The 15,874-nt window shown below is 40.2% G+C and overlaps 1 protein-coding gene across 10 annotated transcripts; it reads left to right on the top strand.

Annotated features, from left to right (window-relative positions):
- Window positions 1–936: 936 nt before the first annotated feature.
- On the top strand, window positions 937–15,627 carry p2rx1 (purinergic receptor P2X, ligand-gated ion channel, 1). Of its 10 annotated transcripts, none has more exons than XM_086130245.1 (14): window positions 937–1,246; window positions 5,743–5,887; window positions 7,605–7,676; window positions 9,041–9,098; window positions 10,162–10,249; window positions 10,332–10,412; window positions 11,437–11,578; window positions 11,733–11,878; window positions 12,087–12,177; window positions 12,815–12,880; window positions 12,987–13,082; window positions 13,410–13,502; window positions 13,605–13,676; window positions 14,515–15,627. In XM_086130245.1, the coding sequence occupies exons 1-14, from the start codon at window positions 1,110–1,112 to the stop codon at window positions 14,518–14,520; spliced, it is 1,293 nt and encodes a 430-aa protein (XP_085986371.1). In that variant the 5' UTR covers window positions 937–1,109; the 3' UTR covers window positions 14,521–15,627. The 10 variants fall into 10 exon arrangements, 6 of the variants coding, with proteins under 6 accessions (XP_085986371.1, XP_085986374.1, XP_085986375.1 ...); XM_086130247.1 differs by having other exon boundaries at window positions 938–1,246; window positions 9,041–9,110; window positions 13,632–13,676; XM_086130244.1 differs by having other exon boundaries at window positions 938–1,246; window positions 9,041–9,110.
- Window positions 15,628–15,874: the final 247 nt, after the last annotated feature.

The raw sequence follows: 15,874 nt of genomic DNA, 5'->3' as shown, positions 1-15,874 counted from the left end.
AGCTTCTCATCGTAACACCGGGCTAGGGCCACTGTTGTGTATATTCCTTGAAAACATTCTCACAAAGCTATTCGAGCATACTTGCTCTACCGTTCTCTAAAACAATTATGCTCTACTGTACGTCCTGACAATTGACTCGAGTCTCCTTTAGTAAAACACACAAAGGCTTTCCCGATCACTCTACAGGCAAACCTGTGTTAGATGAGACAAAACCTGAGCCGTTCCCGAGAGTTCTTAGTTTTATCTGGATCCAGATAAAAAAAATTTAGGTATGTGATTTTACTTTTTTGCAACCTCTTGGTGAAATAAAATTGAGTAAATTCAACAAAAACTGATTTTCAGCCTAAGTGGAAAGTTTTTTTTAATAGATTATTATTTGTACGTATGTCATATCTGTATAATACTACTTTCTATGCACTCAAATTATAAATTCAAAGCACCTTGTGGAAGGCGGGAGCACAATTTGTTGTCCGTCAGAACACCACCACTCGAAATGATGATAATAAGACGGCTTAATGTCTGCAAATAGTGACACGAGGGTCGGCAAACAGGCAATGTGTATTCGTCTCAACTTTGTGGCATCTATCTCCGCCTCACATGCAGGAAGTGTGTGTCAAGAGGATGACAATAAGGTTTGATTGCTTAAAGAAAGCACATGCTCCTTTGCGCGTGTGCCTCTGTGTGTGTGTGTGTGTGTGTGTGTGTGTGTGTGTGTGTGTGTGTGTGTGTGTGTGTGTGTGTGTGTGTGTGTCAGCAACAACGGACTCATTTCGAAACAACCTACACGAAAAATGTAAGTCCCCCAAAATATCACGATGTGAATGTTGAGCCAAAGACATAATAAAAGATGAAGCAGTGAATAAATGCAAAGATCCACAGGCTGAAGGGGCAAAAGAGAGGCAGGGAGGGAGGAAGGGAGACAGAGAGAGAGAGAGAGGGGGAGGAAGTCAAGACTTCTCTTGAAGCGCATCCGACATTCCTTGAGAGAGGAGAGGTGGCAGAAGACTTTCGTCACTGGTGAGGGGAAGCAGGCCAGAGGGAGCGCAAGCGTTTGGGTGCTCCGAGTGAGGTGAAGAGCCCCCTCCTCTCGCTTGGTCAGCCACCTGAAAATGAAGAGCCAAATCACCAACGCCCTCTCTGACTTTTTTTTCGAGTATGAGACCCCGCGCCAGGTGCTGGTCAGGAATAGGAGAGTAGGGGTGGTTTGTCGCCTCATCCAGCTGGGGGTCTTGGCTTACATCATCGGGTAAGACTTTTATGTCTTGGCTGCCTTGAATACAGAAGTTTGCATTGTCCAGAAAGTCCGAGCTTGTTTGGAGTGGCCTCTCGGTGTGACCTCCTGAATTCCAACAGCTTCTTCATCCCAATCGTTCTCATTATATTTTGCATAAAAGGATTCTTGGATTTGGAATGTCTCTGATGCTAAGGAGAAAAGACCGATGAGTCGCATCGTTCGCTCTTCTTCAAGTTGAAACAAATGTGCAAGCTGAGTGACGCACTGACCCACTCGTTGCATCCACAAACATGCACGCACTGACATGTATGATGACTTCACTAAATGTCTCCTCAAAGGTCTGCTTTCTTTTGGACCACTTGCCAGGACTACATGCTGATTTATGTTTTGTTGTTTGAGTTACTTCTAAGTGTGCGTGTGTGTGTGCGTGTGCGTGCGCGCACCTTAGGCTGCAGAACCCGAGGAACTGTGTCTGATGAACAGGCTGGGACATATGCTAGCATAGATAACAATCAAGTGCTGCCCAATTCCCTGCCAAACAGTGCGGAGGGGTGTTGCCTTCAACAGTTTGTGTGTGTGTGTGCGTGTGTGTGTGTGTGTGTGTGTAAGACCCATGTAATGACCTACACTTCACCTTCAAGTTAAACTCTGAGTTAAATTCAATTTGGATTTAGTACATGGGTATATTTAAGCTGTTGCGTTCATTTTTTGTGATTAGCTGTTTGTCCAAAATGTCATTATTCTAAAAATTGCTAATTTTAATATCTATATCAAATTTCACAACGAATAGATTGGAAGACTCATCATTCATTCACGAGTGTCCCTAATATGGTTTGGGGGGCCAATTGTAGCCCACTGTCCATGGTCCATTGTCTTTTAATGGCATTTCTAAAAATAATATGTAACACAGCTTATTGATAGCATGCCCTTGTTTTGATTCAGAATGTGGTTATGATTTGGATAATCGTCAGTGTAGGGTCAGAGCCACCCCAAAATCCCCCCCGAAAAAGTTATTTGCCTTTGACATTTAGCAGCTTTTCAAAGTAATCATTATATATACGGTATAAGCAAATTATAATTGCTTGATGGATTGGTTTGAATGTGTTTAACCCTTTCGGGGACAGCGGTTACTACAGTGGACATCTTATCATGTTATCAGGTTACAAGGTGCATGAAAGGGCTAATAAGTCGAAGAATGTCAAAGTAGCCCTTTAATGTCAAAGTGCAAAAGATTGCACTCACTCAAAATTGTCAGACACAAAAATGCAGAGAAAACTATGAGGGGGAAATACGTTTTTTCGGGAAAAGAAAAAAAAGATTTCGGTCAGGGTGTGAATTATTGTACAGTATTAGAATTAGATTATTATCAGGTAGCCATTATAGCATGTTTTTGAGTGTTTTGAAAGTCCACAAATGATCATTTTAACCTTGTGGAAGCAGCACAGGTGACTTTTACATTGGTTTTAAATTTCGTCTTTCAAACATTTAGCTGGTCTCATGTGTTTTTGTATCAGGGTTTCACAATGTGATTATGATTTATAATTTGGATGTCTTCATCTGGGATCAGTGAACCATCGATTGGTTTTTCATATAATCTAGATTTTATTTTAATTTCTGGAGTTACGCATTCTTCTTAGTGTTAAGGAAAGCATAAATATGTGGACTCTCAATCTCCATTGAGTTTTTTTTTCCTCCCCGAGGCATGAAAATTCAACAGTTTTGTGAGCAAACGGTGCTTTGCATAAATCTTTCCTAAAATACAACATGAAAAGGAAAAGGGTTTCAGCCGAGAACGTAATCTTGGATGAAGCCAGACGTAAACGACTGGTCTAAAAAATGAATGAATTAAAAAAACAAAACAACCTAATTAATTCCCCGAATGTCACATTTAAAGTGACAAAAATGACAACCCATTGTTTGAGATGTGAGACAGATGGTGATGTTTGAAACACTGACGGGTAATCGCTGCAGCACAGCATGGTGAGAGAAAAGCCCTCAGCGCATCAAGAGGCCTCCTTTCTGCCGCTGTTCTCCTTCTGTCGCAGCAGATACAGATCTCACTTCCACTGTTAGACTTCCATTTTTCATGCTTTTCCAAGCTCTCATATTTCTATCAATGTGCTCTAGTTTCCCACACTTCTCCTATAACCTGACATAATTTGATTTACCCAAAAGAAGCTGGCTTATTTGTATACACTCCATCCATTCATTATATGAGCCGCTTACCCTCACAAGGGTCGCAGGTGTGCTGGAGTCTATCCCAGCTGTTTTTGGGCAGTAGGGGCGATACACCCTGAATTGCTTGCCAGACAGTTGAAGGGCACACATAGACGAGCAACCATTCAGGCTCACAATCACACCTAGGGACAATTTTCTGCGTTCCGTTAACCTGCCTTGCATGTTTTTGGAATGAGCGAGGAAACCGGAGTACCCGGAGAAAACCCACACAGGCACGGCGGGAACATGCAACACCATTTTCCAATTAAAACACAACCAGAAACTCCAACACGCTGTATTTTGTCATAATCATTTTTCAGACATTTAAGACATACTTTCATAAAATTCACTAATTATTCATTTTGTAAGACCATAACGCACGCGTTGGCTTTGACACTATAGTGCTTTTCATAACGATTTTTTTTTTGTTATTGTTTAAATGACAATAAAAAGGTGAGATCTAATGATATCCAACACAAGAAGTGTGTTAAATATTCTTCCTTTATAAAGGTAATGTTCAGTTTTGACTGACAATATTCGAAAAGTATTCTTTTAATAATACGTTTCATGTGGTTGTAGTTTGCTGTCATGGTGCACAGCACATCATACTGAGAGATACAAATGCATATCAACTACTGTAACACAGCTAAATGAAATGTTAGATATTTATGGATGATTCATTTCTATGCAACTACAAACCTCACTCACAGCTAAATGGTTAGATTTATATTCAAAACTGAACACGTTTTGATATTCTTTTATGATGACTTGATCATAATGCAAGTGGTCATATTGTCATGGCTGGTTAATTTTTAATTGTGATACTTGCATCAATAACCTAAAAGCAACTGTAGAACTCCAATTTTATCATTCGGGTTAAAGCTTCATAGGCTGATACATAAATGTGCCAGTTGTGCTTTTCCTCATCGGATTGTGAGTAAACCGGGGTCTATACCAGCATGTGTTTAGGCCTGAAGCAGGGTGCACCCTGGACTGGTTGCGAGCCACTCATGGGGCACATATAGACCGAGAATTATTCACACTCATATTCATGCCTATGAACCATTTAGAGTCTTCAGTTATCCCAACCGAGTAGGGGAGGAAAGCGGATTACCCAAGAACGGGCAAACCCAACGGTAGGAAGGGAGGTCTGAACTGAATTGTCAAACTGTTGACTGAAAATGAGAGAATGCACTTTCGAATAATGACGGCCACTTTGCTGCATTGTCTTTTTGTACAAATACTGTATTGTTGCATCCACAAGTGCTTGGACAACCTTTGAGGCTTTAATCTTCATACATCGCAACAATAGATATGAAATTAAAAAGCAACGACAGTATATGATTGTGGTGTGGGGTCGATTGTCATTTTAAATTTAAGAGTATTCATGAAACGATGGTAGGGGTTATAGTCTTTTTTTATTTTTATTTTTTATTTTTGCAGAATAGCTCCAACGTAAGGTGATGAAAATTATTGGGACACAGAATATAAATGTGGTGGTGGTGGTGGTGGTGTGTGGGGGGGGGGGGGGGGGGGGTTGACGGAAAGTTTTTAAGATTAGACTTTACCAGAAAACATCCGAAACAAGATTCTTTGGACAGATAAAACCAAAGTCCATTTTTTTCAGAATGACTGGAAAGAAAAAATAATTGTGAAGGAATAGAATAGTTAATGAGACAAAGTATGGAGATGTCACCTAATGGTGCACCAGTGTATTTGAGATGACTGATAGAAGTTACAAAAATGAACTGAAGTGTATACAGTATTGACATACTCTCATGAGAATAAATGCGACAAGACTACAGAAAATGACTTCTTGAAGGCATATGAATCCAAGATTCTAAAATGGTCAGGTCAGAGGTCAGATCTCGAATCCAATAGAGAATTCTTTTCACTTGGCGAAGACAAAAAGTTAAGCCAGTCAGACAAAAAACAAACAACAAAAAGTAGCTTCAGTCAAGCCCTGACAAATGACTTCCACCGAGGAAACGGTCACTGCTCAAATACTCCGTTTTACTGTGTGAGGTAGCTATTCATGTGTCATATGAGCACACAAATAATCCATCACTCTCTCTTATTGCGACATTTCAAGTAGAAGTCCACGACATTATGCAACTCCACCGACTCACGCGTGAGGCGTGCTGTTGGCATGGCAAGATTGCAGTGCTCCATGTCAAGATCAACACTATCCCGAACATGTCCTTGCCTGTGAGCTCAGATGCTTGGCAAGAGCGTAGCTGGATGCTGAGGTCATGACGGGCCTGACCGATTGCGTCCCTTGTCCTGTACAGGTGGGTGTTCATCTACGAGAAAGGTTACCAGTCCACAGACACGGCCGTCAGCTCCGTCTTTACCAAAATGAAAGGAGTGGGCTACACCAACGTGAACGGAGAGGAGAGAGTGTGGGATGTAGCCGACTATGTCTTCCCGCCACAGGTTGGTCACTAGATTACTCGTGGCGATTCACACAGGCAACGTTCTTCATAAATTTCAACCACTGCAGTCAACGCTAATCGAGGCGTCACACTGGACGCACTGTCAAAGCCGGTCAACATCTCAAGTCACCATTGTCCTTGCCTCCATAAATCAAACTGTCAGGGTTCATAAAAATCAGACTGAGTTGATATGAAAACATCAAAACGATTTGCTCTCCCCAAAAGCTGCACGGCGACCACCTGGCGACAAAGCTCAAGGTTTATAACGTCATTGTTAGCTTGACTTCATGCCAGAAGTAATCAACGACGACACATGACGGTACGAGCACAGATTCGGTTTCACCTCAAGGTGTCTTTGTGCTCTCTCGCATGTGTCCCATAAAGCACAAAGCAAACAGTCGATGAAAAGACCGCGGTCAATATATTTCTTTGTTTACCTAACCCGTTCCCGGGTCCTGTTAACTCTGAGAAAGAAATAACAAAGGCTCGGTGGATTGTCTTGTTCGGCTGTAAGGTGTTGGGTGTGGACCTTTTTTGCAATTATAGGACCGGCTTATGTAAAACACTCAACTGCCATGTGATTGAACTAAAGTCAACTTTCATTTCTTCGGATTTTGCCGTTCACACCACCGCAACGGGTTGAGTGAATGTGTACTCTTTTAGCTTTAATTAAAGGGCTTCCAAAAATAGAGATTTTTAGCATGGACGCTGGAAAAAAAAAGAAAAAAGAAGCGACTCTACATCGACTTAAAAATGAAGCTAACCTAAGATTATTATATTGTGTGCAGCCAAAATGAAATTGAGTAAATTCAACACATCATTTTCTTCAGTGTAGGAATTGCAGCCACGAAGAGTACTTCAATCCATGATAAATTAACGGAATTTTATGAAAATGATGGGAATCTGAAATGTATGGGGAACGAATGGAACAGTTCACAATCAACAGCATTTATTTATGTATATATTTATTTGAATGGGATAGCATCGCCGTCGATAAAATACATTTTAGCCGTATAATAATTTTCCATTTGTAGTCGCATACATTAAAACACAGAAATAGCACCGACAATACACTGTTTGCACATCTCTGTGTAATACCAGACAAAAATCATAAAAATAAACCTTACAATAACGCAGTTACTGTAAAACAAGTGGAATAAAATGGGTGAAGTGCAAGTTATATTGTGCTACCATGAAGTGATTGTTGTTGTTTTTTTAAGTGCTTACAGGCAAATGGCTTTAGAAGGTGCTGTTTATCAAGTGCCCGTGTAAGTGTCTTTGAGTGTTCGCGAGTGTTGATGAGTGATCGGCCACGTTTTCAGCTGCCTCTTGAACGAAACAGAGGTGAAGCTCTCGATAGCCATTGGCAAAAGTGATCCAGCATGCACAGTCTTCAACAGATAAAACATTTCGGGAAAAAAGTAGGATTTTCTGAATTCTACCCAACAGTCCCCCCTGAAGGCTGAACTGTGCTAGTTTTTCCAACTTTATGATAAATTCCCCCCACAGGTGGTCGGTCCATATACCAGACAGGCCTTTTTAACTAACTCTAAAAATGCTCAAAACTTTGGAATGTCAAATAACAATTGCGTAGGTTCTGTATTAAATGTAAATAATGTTCGCGGTGTAAAAAAAAAGTCTCACAATCTTCTGGATCTGGCTATTTATTATGCGACTGTTTAACATACTGTTAACTATTTGTCTTCTGTAAACTACAGGGAGATTCTTCATTTGTGGTGATGACTAACTACATTATCACGGAAGGTCAAAAGATGGGAAAGTGTCCGGAGGTATGCAAGTCCCTCTCCTCCCTACCCCTTCACTCAGACATATTGTACCTATATCGTATAGGTGTCCAAAAACCTTAAAATAAAACAGAAACAGGGTCTCATTCCAAAACTGTTTTTATAACTGTGCCAAAGAGGAAACATTGTTGCATTGATTTTGGTCATCAAATGACTAACTGTGGTCATACGTGTGTATTTCAGACACTTTTTAAAAACATTTTACAGTGAAAACACCAAAGTTGAACATTACAACGGTGGTAAAAATTGGAGGGGCTCACTGAGCATGTGTAAATATACGATGAGTGTGCTTTCGATTTTTCTTGTGTTTTGGAGTGATAGTACCACAGACAGGTACCAATGATGGTATTTATAGTAAATTTCACTTCTCGATTGATTTGAAAAATAGTTTCTTATCTCAGTACAAACTGAGCAAAATATGTCTGTTTGAGGAACTAGGGAGCGTGCCTTGCAGCGAATAGCAAAAATCTGAATAATTGACGCCCATCCTGAAAAGGTTTATGCTGTAAATATTTATAAATGCCACAAGATGAGAACCAAGGACTACTTATTTCTAGAGAAGCCTCCTCAACTCACCTCAACAGTTCGTTGCCATCCGTTATCCACTGCTATTTCATGGTTCATTTTTGCTGCTTCACTGCATCGTGGATTTTAATTTTACTATCATCACAGCCAGATGAGGTGGCTCGGGCATTTGATTAGGATACCTCCTGAATGCCTCCCTGGTGAGGTGTTTCCCACCAGAAGGAGGCCCCGGGGACGACCCAGGACACGCTGGAGAGACTAAGTCACCCAGCTGGCCTGGGAAGCTAGAAGAAGTGGCTGGGGAGCGGGAAGTCTGAGCTTGAAAATATGAAATATGAAAATAAACACGCCACCTGCCATAACTTGCATTGAGTCACTCAACACACAGAGTGGCTAACTGTTAAGCAGTTAACAGCCAGCCAACTCTACACTTTGATTCATTGCATCTTATGTCGCTCAAACAGCCCGTGTCCTGGATTTTGACATCACATGAAACTGTGCCATGACCCAGGGAGGCGTTTTAAAAGATGCAATAAATATGACAGTAAGTTCAATGAACTGATTTTTACAATAATCACATTTGATATTTATGAATGAAATTTGACGCATTTCGATGGGCGCCAATTATATGTGGATTTTCGCTGTTCGCCAGCTGTCCCGGTTCCTACCCCGTGAAAGGCAGAGGTCCATCATAACATAAATGCAAACGACCATAAAAATGACCAGAGAAACTTTGGAGGTTTCACTGTACATTGGCTGACTTTTTCTTAACTTCTATAAGAAGAAAAAAAAAAAACCTAACCCCAGTTCATTATTTCCAACAGCTCCCAGGCAAGCACAATTGTAGCTCCAACGCCGACTGCGAAGGAGGGAGTTTCAAACGTACGGGACATGGTAAATCCTGACGGCCCGACAGTGTGTGACCGCACCAGTCCTCACTGAACAACCGTCTACTTTTCTGTGGGGGAAACCAAGAGATCACTCCTGGCTATTCTTCTCGTATTTGACTTGGCCTCAGACTTATAGCCCTCCTCAAACTTCTCAAAGCCTTTTTAAGACATGATGATGCCGAGTGGACGGATGAGATAAAGAGCTCACCGGCCTTGTGTTTGCAAAATGGGCTTTGGCTAATGAGAACTGCTATAAGATGAACTCGTGCAAAAAAAAAAAAAAAGAAGAAAAAAAAGAAGACTCATCGTTGGCAAACATTTGATGTCTCTTTTATTAATTCTTGCCCCTGGACTTTGTGCATGCTTCTATCTTGTCTCGCTTCACATTCAAGCATGTGTCTAATCTCCGCCTTAAGCAAATAAATGCATACGTCCATCTATGCAAATAGACTCAATGTTCGTGCTCCGTATGAGCTGACATTGAGCCACTAAAAACAAACATGAGAGCTACTTTGATGGGCCCAACATCTAATTTGTCACTCATTTCAAAGATAGTTCGGCATATTTCGTGTCCTCCATCTTTCAATATTTAACTATTTATGTCCTCTGCATGACTCCCCACATCAAACCGAAGAGTTAAGACATTGCTTGATGTGTGTACCAATCAAGCTTACATCGAGGCGCCACTCGGAGCGTTGGTCATCTCACGAGAACGAGTAAGCTAGGGGGATGTCGGGGAGGAGGCTTATGGCGAATGACCAAATACCTTCTAGGAAACCGACTGTGAATTCATCTATGGTACGGATAGAGAAGCCGCAGAGAGAGAGAGATAAGGGAAACGGCAAATTCAGCATCTGCTTTGCTTCACATCTCGCTTGCTACAGTTGATGCTAATTAAAGATAAGTCGATCACAAGTGGAAGCAGAAAATGTTTGGAGTGGCACGTGTCCCCCCCCCCCCCCCACCCCCACCCCCCAAGCGCCCGCTCAAAATAAAATGTGCTTGGCTAGTGCTGCAGCGATTCTGGATATTTTGATGGATGTTTTTCTTTCAAGGACATATGACTGGTGTGTGTGATAATGCAACAAAGACTTGCGAGGTTCTGGCATGGTGCCCTATTGAGAATGACCACAACATACCAGAGTAAGTTCTTAACCCTGAATCGTTACTATTCTTTAGCCTGTTTCAAAGAAAGAGAGCTTGTACAATTTTCTTGTTTCTCCAGCCCTCCCCTCTTGAAGTCTGCAGAGAACTACACACTGTTCATCAAGAACTCTGTAACATTCCCCATATTTGGTGTGACAAGGTATGTATGACCAAAATTTAGATGTGATGAACCTAGAAAGCATTTTGTAGAAAAAATGCACAAGCTAAATATTAAAAAGAAACAATATTATAGAATTATTATGGTTATGAGAATCTACCAAAACCAAACTGTGGTGCATTGAAAAGAATAATCACTGGTGACATTTTTTTTGCTATTGTGCATCATAACATAACAGTAGTTGGCAATATTATTTAACATTCAAAAGGACTCATTTCTTCCAAACACATTTGACACATTATAGAATACTTGTTGCCAAGTCTCGTGAAAAGAAACAAAGAAAGAAAAAAAAGAACATTGCTACCCAAGATATGAACAAACAAGTCAAATTACGTCCATGCTATAATTATATCAAAAGAGATCCAATCCAAAAGAGCCACGGCACTAATTCTGCCTCCTGCTTGGTTCTGATTGATTCCGTTAGGTAATAATATGTCAATATTGGATTATATTGGATTGCACTGCACCCTACTGGGAGGTCTTTAAAATACATCTTTCAAGACACACAATGCAACGCCGAGATTCGTTTTACACTTACGGTCACAAGCTGTTTTTTCCTGGCGTTGGAGTACCCAGTGCAAGAAAGCAGGGTGGCAGGACTGAGGAGCAGGAGGAATCTCAAAAAACATTCACTCCTAGAAAAAAAAATTTACAGGAAAAGAAAACAAGGATTATAGAGGAAAAGGCCCAAGAAAACGAGAGTCAAACTTACAAACCTAACTCACTCAGGGAACTTTGACTATGACAGAAACAGAAGCAATCAACCGACAAAGACAAAAATAAAGCAGAGAACTAAATACAAGCAAACTGGCGAGACGAGCAGCACCTGGATAAGACAAGAGTACCTGAGGAAACCGATTGGTCGAGACAAGGGACCGGCTTGACGAGAATGTGAAAACAAAGACAGCTGGGATAGGCTCCAACAGACCCGTGACCCTAGGGAGGACAAGCGGGATAGAAAATAGATGATAATAAATGCCAGATGTTCACGTTGTCGTCTTTGCAGGAGTAACCTTGTCGAGGGCATTGATGCAACATATATCAACAAATGTCTCCACAATACAAGAGATTCTCCACTGTGTCCCATATTCAGACTGGGAGACATAGTCAAGGAGTCTGGCTTTAATTTTGAAACAATTGCCAAAGTGGTAAGTTTAATGTGAACGATTGGCTGTGAATGGGAAGGGATATTATAATTGGGGTTTTTTTTGGACATTTCAAACCAGTTCAGTTTTTAACAGAACGCTTTTTGTTTGTTCGCTCCTGATTATAATGACACTTTGTGTTGCTCATTTTGTGCAGGGAGGGGCCATTGGCATCGTGGTTGACTGGACATGCAACTTTGATGTGGATGTAAAATATTGCAAACCCACATACAACTTCCATGGACTGTATGGAAACCCCGCAGAGACAGACAAAGCCAGAGCATCAGTTGGCTACAACTTTAGGCGTGTAGCCATATTTCTTTGGATGAACATGGTTACTATGTAGTTATTCCAAGCATTGCTGTGTGTGCGCTTTTGGCTCTACTTTCAGTGCCTCCTAATTCTGATTCTCAAAATGATGAGTAGTGTAGTAGAATGGAGAAAATTACGTGTGGGTGATGTGGTAAATGAGAGCATGGATATAATGTTAACATTTCCGTAACTCTTTCAGGTATGCAAAACATTATATGGACGGCAAGGAACAAAAAAGAACCCTCCTAAAAGTGTTTGGCATCCGGATAGATATCATTGTGCAATCGCTGGTAAGTCAAATCCTAACATATTTGTGGAAGTATTAACACTGACCAATTCATCAGGTATGCCTCTACAATCTGCTGAGATTTCGTAAAAGAGCTCTCTTGGAAATGGTACCTAACACTTCACAATAATTGTTTGCTCCAGTGGTTTTTATGAAAGCAACATTTTCCAGAGACATGTAGGGGAAGAGCAGAAGCTTGACAAAATTAACAATGTGCACATATTTAAAAACTCAATGCGCTAAACTTCATGCAACAGTAAAGACACTATCGTATAGCATCATTTCGTCGAAACGAAAAGAAAAATAACTCACTCACAACCAAACTCTCCTGTAATGTATAATATATAAACACAGTATTCACATACTGTATGTTTTGCGTACAAAATACAATCAACCTCTTCCGTCTCAAGTTTGACATAGCATTATTAAAATATAAATAAATACTTTGATATTTATTACATGAGAGATACCTTATCAGTTATGATGAAGTAGACATGTTGGTTTTCTCATGAAACCTCCGCTTCCTTTCTAATTCCTAAAACATTCGTATTAGGCTAAAAGTCAAGCCTGCACGTTTTATTCCGCGCATGTGGGCATTATTACCGCATTGAATCTGAAACATTCTTACTCTGTATTGACAGGCCAGAAAATTTGATATCATCCCAACATTAACAGCAATAGGCTCCGGAGTGGGCATTTTTGGCGTGGTATGTTGGTACTGACTCTTTTATTATTTATTCGTCTTAAAAAGAAAAAAAAAACAACTTTTAATTTGAAAAGATCTCAAACAGTTTGAATACCTTTTTTTTTCAGGCTACTGTTGTCTGTGACTTGGTGCTGCTGTATTTGCTTCCCAAAAGAGAATTTTACAAGAACATGAAATTCAAATACACCGACACACACGGACAGGTAAGCCACATACGTTCGTCAATCAATGTTTCAGTGACGAATCTGTTAGTTTGGCCGCAAGATGGCGGCAGAGATCGGAAAAGAGAACAGTTCATTTACAGTGAGGATCGACATACCGATTTGATATTATTCATTTGACTGAGTATCCATTACATCTACCTCACAACTGAAACAGCAGCACTCTGCAGTTATTCAATGAATGCTCCCCTATATTAACGTTTGTATAATATTCTAGGCTGAAAAGAAGGAAACCATTCCATACATATATATCATGCCAGACAGTTTGCTCTCCATCAATGAACCAGGCAGGACATTTTGTATTCACAGCATGACAGCGAGTCGCTCGGTTTAGACACAAGCAGCGTCTATTTCGCCAGTGAAGCCAAAACAAGACCAGGCCAAGACACTGCTCGGTCAAATGTGAGTCTAGAGTAGCTGTCTCATTCACAGTCTGTAACACACCTGTCATGAGTCTCATTTTCATGAGTTTATGCACACTCCCTTGACTGGTCTTCTTAACAGGGGACTTCCTGTGCTTCTGTGATGCAGGACCCTGATTCAGAAGCAGGCAGTACAGAGACAGAGGAATCCAAAGTAGGGAATTGCTTTTATTTTTTTTATTATTATTATTTTTGTGGTGTTTTTGACCTCCACATCTGTGCACTGCATAGACTTTGAACATTTTAATTGTCATCATCAACTAAAAAGTGTTCAACTGATTTAACCCACTACTCAATATCTGTGATGAAAAGCCTATTTTCGAGTGCATCCGTGGCTAACGTTGATAACAGTGCTCCTGTTACTGGCAAGAGTCTCTGCTTGGCACTTGCTGTTGGTTACAAACGTTTGGTGTCACCTTGAAAATGTTGGGTAGTTAATTTAAACACACACACGCACAAATTCATTTTTAAAAAGGAAGAGGGAGGGAGGGGGGGGGGGGAAAGGAAAGACCAACTATGCTCCAGTAGGGCAGGTGCATAGTTGTGGGTTTGTAAACTTCCACATGAATAGAAGATGTAACAACTCAAATACTTGCGCGTGTGGAATGGGGAGCATGAAAGAATCTGATGCAACAGATTTAGAGACGTGAGAAATTCGACTTCCCTGGCCATATTTTAGAGAATTGCTCCAACAATGATTCTTAGCGAATGTTGTGTCTTAAAATCATAAGCTTCTCACATTCTAAAATTAAGTATAATCTTTAAAAAACATATGCAGTATTTTTTTTCAATTGTGATCAATAGCTAATTTTGCGTTTTTAATTGAATTATTTTTGGGGGGGGGGGGTTCTCAGTTTAAAATGTTAGCAAAGCAACATGGATATTTTACTTTTATACCCAAGTACATTTTATTGTGGTTAAATTTTATTTATTTATTGCAATACAGGAGTTTAACCTTTATTTCTACGACTTCCACTAATATTCCCTTGCAGAAGTGACAACGGGGAAGAATTTCACAGAAGCTGCGTTGCATAATGTGATACAGTGGAACCTTCAAAAAGACACAAGTCAACACCCCTTCTCAATGGACACAAGAGGACAATGTCTTTGACCTGACTGTGCATCATCGACCCACATCAACAAACAAACAAAAAAGAAACTACAGCTAATTGTGCTTGCAAAACAAAGCGACTTGAATTGCAGTTGACAATTTTGCGGTTCCTCACGATGTACGACATGCAACAAAAACATTTGCAGATGTGTGAACTGTGGACAACTATCTTCTTCTGAACTTGCTCTCATCAAGCTAAGTGAGGTCGTATCAGAAGTACAATTGCTTTGCAAAAACAACTCACGATTCAATTTATGAATGTCGAAATGGTGAACACCGTTGGGGACTGACCACAAGCAACATAATCGTAAAATGAATATTGATTTTTTTTTTTAATGCGTAGGCTTTCCAAAATGCCTTTCAGTTTGGTACACCTGAATAATCCAACACAATGGCAGTATAAATAATTCTGCATTTAAAAACACAAAGTCTTGCCCGACGTCGTCAGAAAAGCATTAATATGTTTATAACTGCTGGAATGAACGTACCTAACTCAAATAGCATACTGAAAAAAAAAATCTAGTCAAAGTCGACATTCCCAAAAAACAATACCCACCCTCATATTGAGCATAACATGCTCAAAATTATTGCCTTTGCAAACTCCACCCCCCCACCCCCATTTGTATCGGAATTTGATTGCGGCGGTGCACCTAATAAAGCTAGTGTCCCGATGGGTGGAGGGAACCATTCCACATCAGTTGTGTTGTGCGTTGTGCAATCAATTACTGTACCTGTCGGTGTCAATGTCAAAGCGAGAATTACACTGTGTGTGTGAATGTCCGGCTGTCGCACCAACTTGATCTCTGTGTGAACCTCTTCATGCTAATGATATTCAATAAAACATACTGTAGTTTGGCAAAAAAAAAAAAAAAAAAAAAAGCAAAAACTTTGGATTCTGTCCCATATTTATTGAGTCTTAAAATCAAGGTGTACAAAAATGCATGCAAAAATAGCTTTGTTTACAAATAAAGTAGATACTGTATTTACAATGTGACCGTATGATCGTGGAATGTTTCTGCTTACGTACAGTGCTTAACAAACGTATTAGACCAGCACCAATGTTTAGAAGCTCTTGGGGGGGGGAGAGATGTACTTGATGCTAAAATATAAATATTGTCATCTCTGAATTTGTAAATCATGAGTTCGATTAAAATCTTAAGCTCATTTTTATTTGATTAATTCCGGACTTCTCAAAAAGACAAGTCAGACGGATCTAATTTAGTTGTCAAAAGGAGATTTCA

This window comes from Hippocampus guttulatus, chromosome 15, assembly GCF_054856545.1.
Source record: "Hippocampus guttulatus isolate MCC_2025c chromosome 15, RoL_Hgut_1.0, whole genome shotgun sequence".
In the NCBI taxonomy this organism is placed as follows: domain Eukaryota; kingdom Metazoa; phylum Chordata; class Actinopteri; order Syngnathiformes; family Syngnathidae; genus Hippocampus; species Hippocampus guttulatus.
This window is presented reverse-complemented; position numbering and strand designations above follow the sequence as displayed.

Coding starts and splice junctions, on each gene's coding strand:
- p2rx1 (XM_086130244.1), top strand. CDS start 1,110: ATGAAGAGCCAAATCACCAACGCCCTCTCTGACTTTTTTTTCGAGTAT. Junction 1,247..5,742: donor GTCTTGGCTTACATCATCGG/GTAAGACTTTTA, acceptor TGTCCTGTACAG/GTGGGTGTTCATCTACGAGA. Junction 13,083..13,409: donor ACACCGACACACACGGACAG/GTAAGCCACATA, acceptor TTGTATTCACAG/CATGACAGCGAGTCGCTCGG.